The 17,266-nt window shown below is 43.6% G+C and overlaps 1 protein-coding gene across 1 annotated transcript in view; it reads left to right on the plus strand.

The window, feature by feature from the left end:
* arid1ab (AT-rich interactive domain 1Ab) overlaps positions 1–17,266 on the plus strand; it is a 232,116-nt gene that overhangs the window by 83,092 nt on the left and 131,758 nt on the right. Inside the window, exon 5 of the mRNA XM_061930754.1 lies at positions 8,233–8,294. Coding sequence (XP_061786738.1) covers positions 8,233–8,294 — 62 coding nt within the window. The remainder of the gene's footprint in view (positions 1–8,232; positions 8,295–17,266) is intronic.

Raw genomic sequence — 17,266 nt, forward strand, 5'->3', positions numbered from 1 at the left:
GGACCCCGACTTAAACAAGTTGACAAACTTATTTGGGTGTTACCATTTACTGGTCAATTGTACGGAATATGTACTGTACTGTGCAATTTACTAATAAAAGTTTCAATCAATCAATCAATCAATCACTCCAGCAGCACTGACAGCGGACTCAGGCAAAACCACCTAATGTTGCAATTTTCAATGCCAACAAAGAAATTGACTCCAAAAAACATCCCAACGTAAGTCAAGTAAGGCTCAATTTTCCCCAAAATGCACTAGCTTGATGCTAGTATACATTGGCTTCGCTATTGGCATGATACTGATTAGCATTAGCAATTTTACATGGCAATTTCAACATCTCCAAATTGCGTCGGTTCAAATGTGAACGGTACCATCTAGGGCTGTGAATCTTTGGGTGTCCCATGATTCGATTCAATATCGATTCTTGGGGTCACGATTCGATTCAAAATCGATTTATTTTTTTTTCCAATTCAACACGATTCTCGATTCAAAAACGATTTTTTTTCCCGATTCAAAAGGATTCTCTATTCATTCAATACATAGGATTTCAGCAGGATCTACCCCAGTCTGCTGACATTCAAGCAGAGTAGTAGATTTTTGTAAAAGGCTTTTATAATTGTAAAGGACAATGTTTTATCAACTGATTGCAATAATGTCAATTTGTTTTAACTATTAAATGAACCAAAAATATGACTTATTTTATCTTTGTGAAAATATTGGACACAGTGTGTCAAGCTTATGAGATGTGATGCAAGTGTAAGCCACTGTGACACTATTGTTCTTTTTTTTTTATATGTATATATAAATGTCTAATGATAATGTCAATGAGGGATTTTTAATCACTGCTATGTTGAAATTGTAACTAATATTGATACTGTTGTTGATAATATTCATTTTTGTTTCACTACTTTTGGTTTGTTCTGTGTCGTGTTTGTGTCTCCTCTCAATTGCTCTGTTTATTGAAGTTCTGAGTGTTGCTGGGTCGTGTTTGGTTTTGGAATTGGATTGCATTGTTATGGTATTGTTTTGTTGGATTGATTAATAAAAAAAAACTTCTTTTTAATTTTAAAAATTAAAAATTAAAATAAAAAAATAGATTTTTTAAAAATGAGAATCGATTCTGAATCGCGCAACGTGAGAATCGCGATTCCAATTCGAATCGATTTTTTCCCACACCAGGAGTACCATCCATAATGCTAGCATGCAAAGCTTTTTTTGACCACAGCCCACAGGGGGCACTACAGGTGCCATTTGTTGCATAGCAATTCACATTAGCTCTCTTTTAGCCATACTTGCCAACCCTCCCGATTTTCCCGGGAGACTCCCGAATTTCAGTGCCCCTCCCGAAAATCTCCCGGGGCAAACATTCTCCTGAATTTCTCCCGATTTCCACCCGGACAACAATATTGGGGGCGTGCCTTAAAGGCACTGCCTTTAGCGTCCTCTCTCACCTGAAAAGGAGACTATTATATATGTCTCCGTTATCCATAGGTTTATCTATAACCCATAAAGTAGGCAGGCACAGAGCTATTTCTCAGCGTGTGTTTATTCCAGCCGGCACGTTAATACACTGACATCCGGATTCCCATCATGCATTGCTTCAAAACCACGGCAAGTAGTAATGTCCGAAAAACATAACAGAGACGAAGCAGAAAAACGAAGAAGAGACACGGCGACGACGAGTAAGAAGAAGAAGTACGCTTGCAAGTTCCAAAATGATTGGAAAAAAATAATTTCAGTTCATTCCAGGACAACTCGAAGGGGAAGGGGTATGCTGCATGCACATTTTGTAGATCAGACTTCTCCATTGAACACGGTGGCGGAACGGATATACTCATTCATGAACTAATTATTTATTTATATATATATATATATATATATATATATATATATATATATATATATATTAGGGCTGCAACAACTAATCGATTAAATCGATTAAAATCAATTATAAAAATAGTTGGCGATTAATTTAGTCATCGATTCGTTGGATCTATGCTATGCGCATGCGCAGAGGCTACGTTTTTTTATTTTTTTAACCTTTATTTATAAACTGCAACATTTACAAACAGCTGAGAAACAATAATCAAAATAATAGGGATGTAACGGTACATGCATTTGTATCGAACCGTTTCGGTACGGGGGTTTCGGTTCGGTGCGGAAGTGTACCAAACGAGTTTCCACACGGACATATTAAGTAGCGTACTGCACATTGTGTAAACAATACTCAAAATGCCGGACATTTGAGGCATTTATGAAACTCCGCCTGACAGCCCCGCAAAAGAGGACATGTCCGGTGAAAAGAGGACGTATGATCAGTCTGTCCTAGCCCGTTAGTTGCTAGCATGCTAGCAAAAGAGGACTAGCAGCGATCGGTTTCACCGGACGTGAAACCGATCCTAGCAGCGACCAGGCTAGGTCCTCTTTTCACCGGACATGTCCTCTTTTGCGGGGCTGTCGGGCGGAGTTTCTTAAATGCCTCAAATGTCCGGCATTTTGAGTTAGGGTTGTGTGTATTTTCCATGTACGTTCAGGGTTAAGAAGGGGTTAAAAACACAACAAATTGTGCGTGCAGCAGCATTGGTGAGGGAGGGGCAGAGACAGAGAGAGCAAGAGAGTTGTGATAAACGCGCATGCGTCGTCAGGCTCTGCTTTTTATCAATACATTTATCACATTTCATTTTTTATTATCTATAGCAGGGGTGTCAAAAGTGTGCATTTTTGTAACATTTTCCTTGTTTTATTTGGCAAGTTGAAAGAACATGGCGCCGGTATGCTGTATTTTTTCAATAAAATACTGGAAAGGATAGAAATGTAGTTTGTCTCTTTTATCCTATTATTAATCGATTAATCGACAGATTAATCGATTATCAAATGAATCGTTAGTTGCAGCCTTAATGTATATATATAAGAAACACTTGAAAATATATACACCCCCCGCTAAATAAAAACGTCCCCCCCATCTCCCGAATTCGGAGGTCTCAAAGTTGGCAAGTATGCTTTTAGCACAGTGCGTCTCAATAGAAAAACGTTGAATTGTTTCTTCCAAACATTTGCACTCAGTCGAGAGACTTGTTTGGAGGAGGTTAAAAAAAAAAAAAGGAGTGATGGATGAAATGGGGATGTGTGAGTGATTAAGGCACCTGAGTATATCAACATGAGCTGCTGTGGCAGGCGGAGAAGATTGAATTGGACATGAATGAATAGTAGCGGGTGATTGGCAAGCAGCTGTACTTTTTATCCATCAGGAGAGGACCGTATGCAAAGCATTCCTGTCGGTTATTTTTGTTGATAAAACTGCTGATGGGAGCTCGCTCGGCACGCTCTCAAGAGAGCAATCTTCTCACATCGTGAAATTGGACGTCATTTAGTCGCGGAATCATTCTCCTGCCTTTCTGTGTAGTCGACACATGTAGCTTTTGTTGTGTCTGGTGTCGTTACTACAAATAGCGACACTAAAGGTGGCGTATTATCCCATTTTTGGTAACAATTTTGAAATAAGACACAGAGGTTCCACAATAGAGTGTTGGAAATGTAGCCTTTTGTTTGTCCGCATTAAGGCTAATGAGCTGTCGTTATCCAGTGGCGACGTTACGCATACTGGTACTTTTTAGGAGCTTTGAACGATTATATGATCATTAAAGGCCTACTGAAATCCACTACTACCGACCACGCAGTCTATCCATCCATCCATCCATCTTCTTCCGCTTATCCGAGGTCGGGTCGCGGGGGCAGCAGCCTAAGCAGGGAAGCCCAGACTTCCCTCTCCCCAGCCACTTCGTCCAGCCCCTCCCGGGGGATCCCGAGGCGTTCCCAGGCCAGCCGGGAGACATAGTCTTCCCAACGTGTCCTGGGTCTTCCCCGTGGCCTCCTACCGGTCGGACGTGCCCTAAACACCTCCCGAGGAAGGCGATCGGGTGGCATCCTGACCAGATGCCCGAACCACCTCATCTGGCTCCTCTCGATGCGGAGGAGCAGCGGCTTTACTTTGAGCTCCCCCCGGATGACAGAGCTTCTCACCCTATCTCTAAGGGAGAGCCCCGCCACCCGGCGGAGGAAACTCATTTCGGCCGCTTGTACCCTTGATCTTGTCCTTTCGGTCATAACCCAAAGCTCATGACCATAGGTGAGGATGGGAACGTAGATCGACCGGTAAATTGAGAGCTTTGCCTTCCGGCTCAGCTCCTTCTTCACCACAACGGATCGATACAGCGTCCGCATTACTGAAGATGCCGCACCGATCCGCCTGTCGATCTCACGATCCACTCTTCCCTCACTCGTGAACAAGACTCCGAGGTACTTGAACTCCTCCACTTGGGGCAGGGTCTCCTCCCCAACCCGAAGATGGCATTCCACCCTTTTCCGGGCGAGAACCATGGACTCGGACTTGGAGGTGCTGATTCTCATCCCAGTCGCTTCACACTCGGCTGCGAACCGATCCAGCGAGAACTGAAGATCCTGGCCGGATGAAGCCATCAGGACCACATCATCTGCAAAAAGCAGAGACCTAATCCTGCAGCCACCAAACCAGATCCCCTCAACGCCTTGACTGCGTCTAGAAATTCTGTCCATAAAAGTTATGAACAGAATCGGTGACAAAGGGCAGCCTTGGCGGAGTCCAACCCTCACTGGAAACGTGTCCGACTTACTGCTGGCAATGCGGACCAAGCTCTGACACTGATCATACAGGGAGCGGACCGCCAAAATCAGACAGTCCGATACCCCATACTCTCTGAGCACTCCCCACAGGACTTCCCGAGGGACACGGTCGAATGCCTTCTCCAAGTCCACAAAACACATGTAGACTGGTTGGGCAAACTCCCATGCACCCTCAAGGACCCTGCCGAGAGTATAGAGCTGGTCCACAGTTCCACGACCAGGACGAAAACCACACTGTTCCTCCTGAATCCGAGGTTCGACTATCCGGCTTAGCCTCCTCTCCAGTACACCTGAATAGACCTTACCGGGAAGGCTGAGGAGTGTGATCCCACGATAGTTAGAACACACCCTCCGGTTCCCCTTCTTAAAGAGAGGAACCACCACCCCGGTCTGCCAGTCCAGAGGTACCGCCCCCGATGTCCACGCGATGCTGCAGAGTCTTGTCAACCAAGACAGCCCCACAGCATCCAGAGCCTTAAGGAACTCCGGGCGGATCTCATCCACCCCCGGGGCCTTGCCACCGAGGAGCTTTTTAACTACCTCAGCAACCTCAGCCCCAGAAATAGAAGAGCCCACCACAGATTCCCCAGGCACTGCTTCCTCATAGGAAGACGTGTTGGTGGGATTGAGGAGGTCTTCGAAGTATTCCCTCCACCGATCCACAACATCCGCAGTCGAGGTCAGCAGAACACCATCCTCACCATACACGGTGTTGATAGTGCACTGCTTCCCCTTCCTGAGGCGGCGGATGGTGGTCCAGAATCGCTTCGAAGCCGTCCGGAAGTCGTTTTCCATGGCTTCCCCGAACTCCTCCCATGTCCGAGTTTTTGCCTCCGCAACCGCTGAAGCCGCACACCGCTTGGCCTGTCGGTACCTGTCCGCTGCCTCAGGAGTCCTATGAGCCAAAAGAACCCGATAGGACTCCTTCTTCAGCTTGACGGCATCCCTCACCGCCGGTGTCCACCAACGGGTTCTAGGATTACCGCCACGACAAGCACCAACTACCTTGCGGCCACAGCTCCAATCAGCTGCCTCGACAATAGAGGTGCGGAACATGGTCCACTCGGACTCAATGTCCAGCACCTCCCTCGTGACATGTTCAAAGTTCTTCCGGAGGTGGGAATTGAAACTCTCTCTGACAGGAGACTCTGCCAGACGTTCCCAGCAAACCCTCACAATGCGTTTGGGCCTGCCAGGTCTGTCCGGCATCCTCCCCCACCATCGCAGCCAACTCACCACCAGGTGGTGATCGGTTGAAAGCTCCGCCCCTCTCTTCACCCGAGTGTCCAAAACATGAGGCCGCAAATCCGATGACACAACTACAAAGTCGATCATGGAACTGCGGCCTAGGGTGTCCTGGTGCCAAGTGCACATATGGACACCCTTATGTTCGAACATGGTGTTCATTATGGACAATCTGTGACGGGCACAAAAGTCCAATAACAGAACACCACTCGGGTTCAGATCCGGGCGGCCATTCTTCCCAATCACGCCTCTCCAGGTTTCACTGTCGCTGCCAACATGAGCATTGAAGTCCCCCAGTAGAACGAGGGAATCACCCGGGGGAGCACTCTCAAGTACTCCCTCGAGCGAATCCAAAAAGGGTGGGTACTCTGAGCTGCGGTTTGGCGCGTAAGCGCAAACCACAGTCAGGACCCGTCCCACCACCCGAAGGCGGAGGGAAGCTACCCTCTCGTCCACCGGGTTGAACTCCAACGTGCAGGCTCTGAGCCGGGGGGCAACAAGAATTGCCACCCCAGCCCGTCGCCTCTCATTGCCGGCAACGCCAGAGTGGAAGAGAGTCCAGCCCCTCTCGAGAGAACTGGTTCCAGAGCCCTTGCTGTGCGTCAAAGTGAGTCCGACTATATCTAGCCGGAACTTCTCAACCTCGCGCACTAGCTCAGGCTCCTTCCCCCCCAGCGAGGTGACGTTCCACGTCCCAAGAGCTAGCTTCTGTAGCCGAGGATCGGACCGCCAAGTGTCCTGCCGTCGGCTTCCGCCCAGCTCACAATGCACCCGACCTCTATGGCCCCTGCTATGGGTGGTAAGCCCATTGGAGGGGGGACCCACGTTGCCTCTTCGGGCTGTGCCCGGCCAGGCCCCATGGGGACAGGCCCGGCCACCAGGCGCTCGCCATCGTGCCCCACCTCCGGGCCTGGCTCCAGAGGGGGGCCCCGGTGACCCGCGTCCGGGCGAGGGAAATCTGGGTCCTTTATTTTTATTCGTCATGGAGGTCTTCGAGCTGCTCTTTGTCTGATCCCTCACCACGCAGTCTGATAGTTTATATATCAATGATGAAATCTTAACATTGCAACACATGCCAGCTTACTAAAGTGCAATTTTAAATTTTGCGCGAAATATCCTGCTAAAAACGTCTCGGTTTGATGACGTCAGCGCTTGATGTCACGGATTGTAGAGGACATTTTGGGACAGCATGGTGGCCAGCTATTAAGTCGTCTGTTTTCATTGCAAAATTCCACAGTATTCTGGACATCTGTGTTGGTGAATATTTTGCAATTTGTTCAATGAACAATGGAGACAGCAAAGAAGAAAGCTGTAGGTGGGAAGCGGTGTATTGCGGGCGGCTGCAGCAACACAAACACAGCCGGTGTTTCATTGTTTACATTCCCGAAAGATGACAGTCAAGCTTTACCATTGGCCTGTGGAGAACTGGGACAACAGAGACTCTTACCAGGAGGACTTTGAGTTGGATGCGCAGACACGGTACCGTGAGTACGCATGCAGCTGCGGCTTCCAAACATTTGATCGCTTGCTCGTACGTGCGTGCCGCTATGTGCATGTCACATATGTAACTTTGGGGACTTTGGGGAAACATATGTGCTGTATGAACTTTGGGGAGGTGAACGGTACTTTGGGCTGTGGGATTGAGTGTGTTGTGCAGGTGTTTGAGTTGTATTGGCGGGTTATATGGACGGGAGGGGGGAGGTGTTGATTAATTTGTGGCATATTAAATATAAGCCTGGTTGTGTTGTGGCTAATAGAGTCTTGTGTTTATTTACTGTTTTAGTCATTCCCAGCTGAATATCAGGTCCTACCCGCCTCTCACAGCATCTTCCCTATCTGAATCGCTCCCACTGCCGTCTAGTCCTTCATTCTCACTTTCCTCATCCACAAATCTTTCATCCTCGCTCAAATTAATGGGGAAATCGTCGCTTTCTCGGTCCGAATCGCTCTCGCTGCTGGTGGCCATGATTGTAAACAATGTGAAGATGTGAGGCGCTCCACAACCTGTGACGTCACGCTACTCGTCTGCTACTTCCGGTACAGGCAAGGCTTTTTTATCAGCGACCAAAAGTTGCGAACTTTATCGTCGATGTTCTCTACTAAATCCTTTCAGCAAAATTATGGCAATATCGCAAAATGATCAAGTATGACACATAGAATGGACCTGCTATCCCCGTTTGAATAAGAAAATCGCATTTCAGTAGGCCTTTAACAGAATAAAACACGAGGCAAAGATTTGAGGCAAAATTATTCATGAAAAATTTGATACTTTTTGTTTGTAATCTGTTCCGAAATGTCAGACGAAAACAATAATAAATTTTTTGTTAGGAACCCGCATGGCTGCCGTCCTTGTGACCCCAAGATGCAGGAACCAGGAGAGCGAAGAGGAGGTAAGATGAGTTTTAATTTTATATAACAGAAAATGAAGCAGTCTTGCATGCAAACGTTCCAAACATAGAGTGATCTTCGAGCACTGAGGAGTGCTCGAGACAAGGCGTAAATAGAACATATGCTGATTGGTGTGGACCGGCTGCCAATCAACGGCAGGTGAGGAGAAAACAGTGCTCCGCGGAACAAACAGGAAATCGAACAAAATAAGAGCACCGACGGGAAGTAAATACAAAAACAAGGAAAACAAACAGAAATGAAGTGACAGATCGTCACATTTTTTCCATAAGAAATGGCATCAAACCAATTAATCCGTTCCTAAAATATGAACACAAAGCACCTTTTTATAGAGACTAAGTCTAGTTTTACGTGTAGAAAATAATGTGAAATTCATATAAGTGAGTCACTTATATTGTCACGTTATATTGTCCCGATACCAATATTTTGATTCCACCGGTACCAAAATGTTTTTTAATACTTTTCAAAATTAAGGGGACCGCAAAGAAATGTCCTGATTGGCTTTTTGTGATACATTAACGTACACTATATTGCCAAAAGTATTTGGCCACCCATCCAAATGATCAGAATCAGGTGTCCTAACCACTCCAAGCACTTAGGCATGGAGACTGTTTCTACAAACATTTGTGAAAGAATGGGCCGCTCTTAGGAGCTCAGTTTTTTTCCAGCGTGGAACCGTCATAGGAGGCCACCTGTGCAACAAATCCAGTCGTGAAATTTCCTCGCTCCTAGATATTCCAAAGTCCACTGTCGGCGTTATTATAAAAAAATAGAGGAGTTTGGGAACAACAGCAACTCAGCTACGGAGTGGTATGCCACGTAAACTCACAGAGAGGGGTCAGTGGATGCTGAAGCGCATAGTGCAAAGACTTTCTGCACAGTCAGTTGCTACAGAGCTCCAAACGTCATGTGACCTTCCAATTAGCCCACGTGCAGTACGCAGAGAGCTTCATGGAATGGGTTTCCATGGCCGAGCAGCTGCATCCATGCCATACATCAAGTCCAATGCATAGCGTTGGATGCAGTGGTGTAAAGCACGTCGCCACTAGACTCTAGAGCAGTGGAGACGCGTTCTCTGGAGTGTTGAATCGCGCTTTTCCATCTGGCAATTTGATGGACCAGTCTGGGTTTGGAGGTTGCCAGGAGAACGGTACATTTCGGACTGCATTGTGCCGAGTGTGAAATTTAGTTGAGGAGGAATTATGGTGTGAGGTTTTTTTCAGGAGTTGGGCTGGGCCCCTTAGTTCCAGTGAAAGGAACTTTGAATGCTCCAGGATACCAAAACATTTTGGACAATTCCATGCTCCCAACCTTGTATAAACAGTTAGTAGCGGGCCCCTTCCTCTTCCAACATGACTGTGCACCAGTACACAAAGCAAGGTCCATAAAGACATGGATGACAGAGTCTGGTGTGGATGAACTTGACTGGCCTGCACAGAGTCCTGACTTGAACCCGATAGAACACCTTTGGGATGAATTAGAACGGAGACTGAGAGCCAGGCCTTCTCCACCAACATCGGTGTGTGACCTCACCAATGCACTTTTGGAAGAATGGTCGAAAATTCCTATAAACACACTCCGCAGCCTTGTGGACAGCCTTCCCAGAAGAGTTGAAGCTGTAATAGCTGCAAAAGGTGGACCGACATCATATTGAACCCTATGGGTTAGGAATGGGATGGCACTTCAAGTTCATATGTGAGTCAAGGCAGGTGGCCAAATACTTTTGGCAATATAGTGTATTTTTCTCATTGCAATCAATCAAAGAGCAATTATGGCATTAAATAACAGTGAACATATTAGACAACTATTTTTTTTAGTATTTGTAGTACTAGTTGGGTCATTTGCGAATAATATTATTTTGTCATAATTATGAGGGTCAAGTATGTACAGTATGTATGGATTATTAATCTATTTGTTCAATTACCGTATTTTTCGGAGTATAAATCGCACCGAAAATGCATAATAAAGAAGGGAAAAAACATATATAAGTCGCACTGGAGTATAAGTCGCATTTTTGGGGGAAATTTATTTGATAAAACCCAACACCAAGAATAGACATTTGAAAGGCAATTTAAAATAAATAAAGAATAGTGAACAACAGGCTGAATAAGTGTACGTTATATGAGGCATAAATAACCAACTGGTATGTTAACGTAACATATTATGGTAAGAGTCATTCAAATAACTATAACATATAGAACATGCTATACGTTTACCAAACAATCTGTCACTCCTAATCGCTAAATCCCATGAAATCTTATACGTCTAGTCTCTTACGTGAATGAGCTAAATAATATTATTTGATATTTTACGGTAATGTGTTAATAATTTCACACATAAGTCACTCCTGAGTATAAGTCGCACCCCCGGCCAAACTGTGAAAAAAAACGCGACTTATAGTCCGAAAATTACGGTACTGTTAATATCTGGTTACTTTATGTTTCCACGTGTTAAAATGTAATAAGCACTTATTCTTTTGTTGTACATAAGTTTTGGGTGCCACTACAAATGTCGGTATCGATCTGAAACCAAGTTGGTACAGGGTCATACATTGTTCACAATAAAGTTCTACGGTGTCCAGGGACGTATTTTCTAAGTTTATAAACAATAAAAAAGGCAAAAGATTTTGTGATGCTAAAAAATATCAATGTAATCATTGTAGTATCGACTATATACAACTCTAAGTGCATTCAATGGATCGCAACTGGACTGTTTGGTTCGTCTTAGAAGGTGTTTTGCCACTCATCCGAGTAGGCTTCATTAGTTCGTGCTCACAGACTTGTTCAGATCTATACTCCCAAACCAGGAGGGTGTTCCTAGTTAAGGATGGATTTCGCCCTATCGTAGTGAGAAAAACAAATGTTTTAATGCAAACGAGCAATCCTAACTGTTAAAGACCGTCGTTGTAGTGTAATTTCCCCTCGTTAGCATTGAGGTATTGTGTGGCCAAACGATCGCTGTGGATCGACTACTACCAGTCCTAAATAATCGGAATCCCCCACGTAAGCATTCCATTCAGTTGTAAACAAATGTACTTGGTATCGTTACAGTATATGTTTGTATAGACCCACCCTTTTGTTTACAGTCAGGAGCGCTGGCTTGCTGTTAGCGGTTAGCTATTGTATCCTCCTACGGTGTGTAGTGAAGCATGTTTAGCTATTCCTCGTCCTGCAGGGATGATATTCATAAGAAACAAAATGTATTTGTCACCAAATAATAGCTAAAACATTGTTTACGGATGTTAGTTGCTAGCGAAACACCGCTTGCAAAGCGTAACTTCAGTGTAATCATGAGTAATGCGCTACTTTATACCGTACAACCCTGGAAGTGACGATTGAAATAAATTAACTAAAGGGATCAGGGTTTCATGCAGCCGATTCCAATATCGATCATACATGAGTGAGATTGGCTGATACCAATACCGATCACATGTATTAACTAGACATTTTTCAATGTGTTTATGATGAGTGCTATTGACAATTTATCAATATCAAAACAAAATGTAAACTATATTTTTTATTACGTACAATTGTTTGATGAAAACAAAGCCAATGGATCACAATAACTAGACAAAATCAAAAAACTTTATCTAATACTCTTACGAGAGATGTCCGATAATGGCTTTTTTTGCCGATATCCGCTATTCTGATATTGTCCAACTCTTAATTACCGATTCCGATATCAACCGATACCGATATATACAGTCGTGGAATTAACACATTATTATGTCTAATTTTGTTGTGATGCCCCGCTGGATGCATTAAACAATGTAACAAGGTTTTCCAAAATAAATCAACTCAAGTTATGGAAAAAAATGCCATCATGGCACTGCCATATCTATTATTGAAGTCACAAAGTGCATTATTTTTTTTAACATGCCTCAAAACAGCAGCTTGGAATTTGGGACATGCTCTCCCTGAGAGAGCATGAGGAGGTTGAGGTTGGGGGGGGGTTAGCAGGGGGGGGCGTATATTGTAGCGTCCCAGAAGAGTTAGTGCTGCAAGGGGTTCTGGGTATTTGTTCTGTTGTGTTTATGTTGTGTTACGGTGCGGTTGTTCTCCCGAAATGTGTTTGTCATTCTTGTTTGGTGTGGGTTCACAGTGTGGCGCATATTTGTAACAGTGTTAAAGTTGTTTATACGGCCACCCTCAGTGTGACCTGCATGGCTGTTGACCATCGGCAGTCCGATATTATCGGACATCTCTAACTCTTACTAATACTTTTTGCCCTCAAAGTCCTCCTTTGTCCTGGGAATTGTCCCCTGAGTTTGTAAACAATAACAACAACAACCAGAAATTATTTTGAAAAAAATAAAATAAGGATATAATCACTCTAGTATGGATTATATGCTGATACTACCCTTGGTATCGACACCACCAATGTATGTATGGATCCGCCCTCCTTTTACATGTCGTGTACTGACTGTAACAATGCTGACACACCAACAGTTGCTGTGATATTATCCTCTCTTCAACTCTTATTAATCTACTTATTAATTTTCTGTCATTAGCTGCTTGCTTTTTTTCATCTAGATTTCTTAAAATTTACCAAGCACCGTAGTTAGCTTAGCTATTAGCATGACTGCTCCCGCTTGCTCTCAGTGTGTAACATGTTTAGTCTCGCCGTGCAGTGGTATTGATAATTAAGATACTAAGAAATCCAGTTTATTTGCCGTAATGGTGGTGATTATTATTAGCTTAGGAGAACGGCAGCCAAGGAACTAAAAACTAAACAACCATGTCAGCCAGAGTGGATAGGCGTTTGAGATTGGTATTAAAAGGAACTGCACTTTTTTTTAAAATATTGCCTATCGTTCACAATCATGATTAAAGACATGACGACGGATGTATTTTTTTTTTTATGCATTTTAAAGGAAAAAGTCTGATTACAATGGAACCTATGGCAGTCGCTCAACTCTGCCTATAAAGCCTTTAATAAAACATCCAAACACCTCCATTAAGGTTTTATATATATTATGTAAGTATATATCTAAATGTAGTAACAGGCACAGTTATAATAATATTTGATATTTACGTATTTTGATCATTTTAAGTAGGGATGTCCGATAATATTGGACTGCCGATATTATCGGCCGATAAATGCTTTAAAATGTAATATCGGAAATTATCGGTATCGGTTTCGAAAAGTAAAATTTATGACTTTTTAAAACGCCACTGTGTACACGGACGTAGGGAGAAGTACAGAGCGCCAATAAACCTTAAAGGCACTGCCTTTGCGTGCCGGCCCAGTCACATAATATATGCGGCTTTTCACACACACAAGTGAATGCAAAATATGGTTGGTCAACAGCCATACAGGTCACACTGAGGGTGGCCGTATAAACAACTTTAATACTGTTACAAATATGCGCCACACTGTGAACCCACACCGAACAAGAATGACAAACACATTTCGGGAGAACATCCGCACCGTAACACAACATAAACACAACAGAGCAAATACTCAGAACCCCTTGCAGCACTAACTCTTCCGGGACGCTACAATATACACCCCCGCTACCCCCCTCCCCCACACCTAAACCCCAACCCCGCCCACCTCAACCTCCTCATGCATGTCCCAAATTCCAAGCTGCTGTTTTGAGGCATGTTAAAAAAAAAAGCACTTTGTGACTTCAATAATAAATATGGCAGTGCCATGTTGGCATTTTTTTTCCATAACTTGAGTTGATTCATTTTGGAAAACCTTGTTACATTGTTTAATGCATCCAGCAGGGCAACACAAGAAAATTAGGCATAATAATGTGTTAATTCCACGACTGTATATATCGATATCGGTTGATATCGGAATCGGTAATTAAGAGTTGGACAATATTGGAATATCGGAGATCGGCAAAAAAGCCATTATCGGACGTCTCTAATTTTAAGCATACGCGGCGCATTATTTCAAAAACGGATCACGACGTTCACTTTTTTTTAACAACTTCACTGATTATTACTCACTGCAAACTTCATGAGGGATAAAAAACATAATAAAACATCACTTACTGTGCAATGTCTGCTGTTATTAAGATGCCGACTGCGAGGATGTTCACATATTCCCGTTTAGATGAAGAATGACTCATAATCCTCAGAAAGAAAAAGGGGGTGGAACCAAGTGTGTTGTTTTCGCCATTCCAAAATACAGATTGGCTGTCAAAGCGTACCAACTTGTCGGAATACGTCCTCATCCTTCTGCTATCCAGGTGAAAGGCATGATTAAGGGTCTACGATAAAGTTTGACGAGCAAGGAAGCGAGGAAGAAGCTGATCACTCGATCATGTCAACATTGGCACACAAGCTCGTGATGATGGCGCCGCTATAAATAATTTGTCTGCGTTAGCGCTTATAATAACAATATCACTAATACTTGGTTAATAGTCAAGTCACGAAATATAAATGGAGTATCGTTGGCACTTTTTGGATGGGTCTTTATTGGGTTTTATGGGCGGAATAGAGGACCTCCTATTGGCGGCACTGTAAACAGACTTTTATTATGTTTATTTACGAGTTAGAATGCATTAAAAAAGAATACATCCGTCGTCATGTCTTTCTTAATGATTGTGAACGATAGGCAAAATTCCCCAAAAAAGTGCAGTTCACCTTTAAAAGGCATTATTCGATAACGGCGTTACTGTACTTCTTCATGAATATCAGCCGATACCATTGATGTGGCAGACGATTTATCTGGCAGACGCAACTTTGTTTGGTCCCATTGTAGATTATTTTGCAGTCATATGCACCAAAAAAAAAAAAGCACAGAGACTGAGTCACCAACGCGTGGGATTTTTTTGTTTGGGTACTCGATACCGCAGAATGAAATGCGGGTAAACAAACACTACAATTTAACACTATCAACAAAATTCAAATCAAGTGCAAAATAAGTGATTTTGGCCTATTGACTTTAACAAAAGTAAATAATACTATTGTTTTTCATTAAAATCCTTAGGTGTTTTACCCCAAAGCCCTCCTGGTTCCAAACATGTATTCTCTGAGTTTGTAGCCTACTAGGGGTGTCCCAATCTGATGTTGATTTCGGTTGTTAAGCGCTCCAATACAAGCAGTTCTGCACCGCATTTACTTGTGCAAATCAGTTTACATCTAAATGTCCTCCAATAAGCACACAATGTTGGTCTTTTCTGGTATTTTAGTCAAGTCATTTACAAAAAGTAATCATGGTAGGCTGTAGAACAGGCCTGGGCAATTATTTTGACTTGGGGGGGCCAAATTTAGAAACACTAATACAAAACCTCACCATAATGTCCGATTGAATGCTAAAAACGTTATGACAGACCGCCTTAAAAAAGGAATGGAATTTTAGATTTTTTTACTGAATGAGACACCCAGAATGTACATGGAAATAAAGAATGTGGGATTTACAATATTAACTATGAACGATAAAACACTGAATATTGACATTTGAACGTCACACCCCCTCTCGATCCACATATTTTACAATCAAGCGAAACGCAACAAAAGTGCAACAAACACAGCGAAATATGAACGCAAAGGGTAAAAAAAAACCCCACCTACAATCAGATACATCTGATACATCACTAAGCTTTAGAACTTTGTTGTAAAAATCTCCTTCCGCGTCTGTCCCTGACACCCGTATTTTAGGCTTGCCGCTCTGAAAACACTCTGTGGAAACAAAACACGTCCACACTGCTTGGTGCCTGGTCTGAGCTGCTGGGACTTAGGCCCCGTTTCCACTAAAGTTATCCAGGGTAAATCCCACCTAACCTTATCCTTATCCACACACACGCAGTGGTCGTTTAAGACCCCCTCTCCACTTCTGTCAGCCTGCACAACGCGACCTAATATGAATGCACGGAAAATGCACACGTCATAATCACCTCCAGTGTTGCTTTGTGTGCCAGTTCTTAAATGTAATTTATCTGAACAATATCCAGTGTTGTGGTATTTTAATTAACTGGAATCCAGTGTGCTGTGGGGCCCTATTGTAGTGAATCACACCTGAGCCATCATAAATTAATCAAATCTTTATTGGACACGAAAGTACACAATGTGACTAAGAACATTTTACATCAATCAATCTGGGGATCTGGATATCTGGTCAGAGCCCTCCTCACTCTTTTGCCTTCACCTTCATTGTCCATTCCTTTTTGGTGACTTTATATACTCTGGACCTAGACGTTGAGTCCGCGACATACATGGCGGACAATAACTGATACAGTCTGCTTTGCCAGTCCAGAAGCATTCGCCGTTTTCCATAGTCTTCCCTCGACGGCCAGGTAATACAAAGCACACGCTACCTTTTTTATCACATCCACGGTAGCCCGCATTCTCGTTGACTCTCCTTCGAAAAATGGACAAAGTTTTTCGGTAAGTAGAATCACAGCTGACCTGGACATTGGAAAGTTCTCTTGCCGTCTGAGAAGTGTTGTATCCCAAATAGCTGCAATCGCTTTCTCTTAAGGTATTCATGTGTGATTTCCACAAGCGTCTCTACATGTAGAAGAATGAGAAACATGGGCATGTCTGGATGACTCGCCTTCATATTTCCAGTGGTTAGCTCCGAGTTAGGAAACCGCTTTATTATGAAGTTGGCTGTGGCGCGTTCTTTCTGACGTCACTTTCGGTGTGGCGCAGCCTTTCTGGCGTCACTTCCTCTCCGAACTCATTTGTAAACGATCAATGAGTCCATACAAAGCTAAGAGCCAGAGATTCAACAAATACACGGCGCACTTACCCGTGTAAAAATGTGTCCGAGGACAGGGACCTTAAAGGCCTACTGAAATGCGATTTTCTTATTTAAACGGGGATAGCAGGTCCATTCTATGTGTCATACTTGATCATTTCGCGATATTGCCATATTTTTGCTGAAAGGATTTAGTAGAGAACATCGACGATAAAGTTTGCAACTTTTGGTCGCTGATAAAAAAGCCTTGCCTGTACCGGAAGTAGCAGACGACAGGTTGTGGAGCTCCTCACATCTG

The sequence above is a fragment of the Nerophis lumbriciformis genome, linkage group LG37 (genome assembly GCF_033978685.3).
Source record: "Nerophis lumbriciformis linkage group LG37, RoL_Nlum_v2.1, whole genome shotgun sequence".
In the NCBI taxonomy this organism is placed as follows: domain Eukaryota; kingdom Metazoa; phylum Chordata; class Actinopteri; order Syngnathiformes; family Syngnathidae; genus Nerophis; species Nerophis lumbriciformis.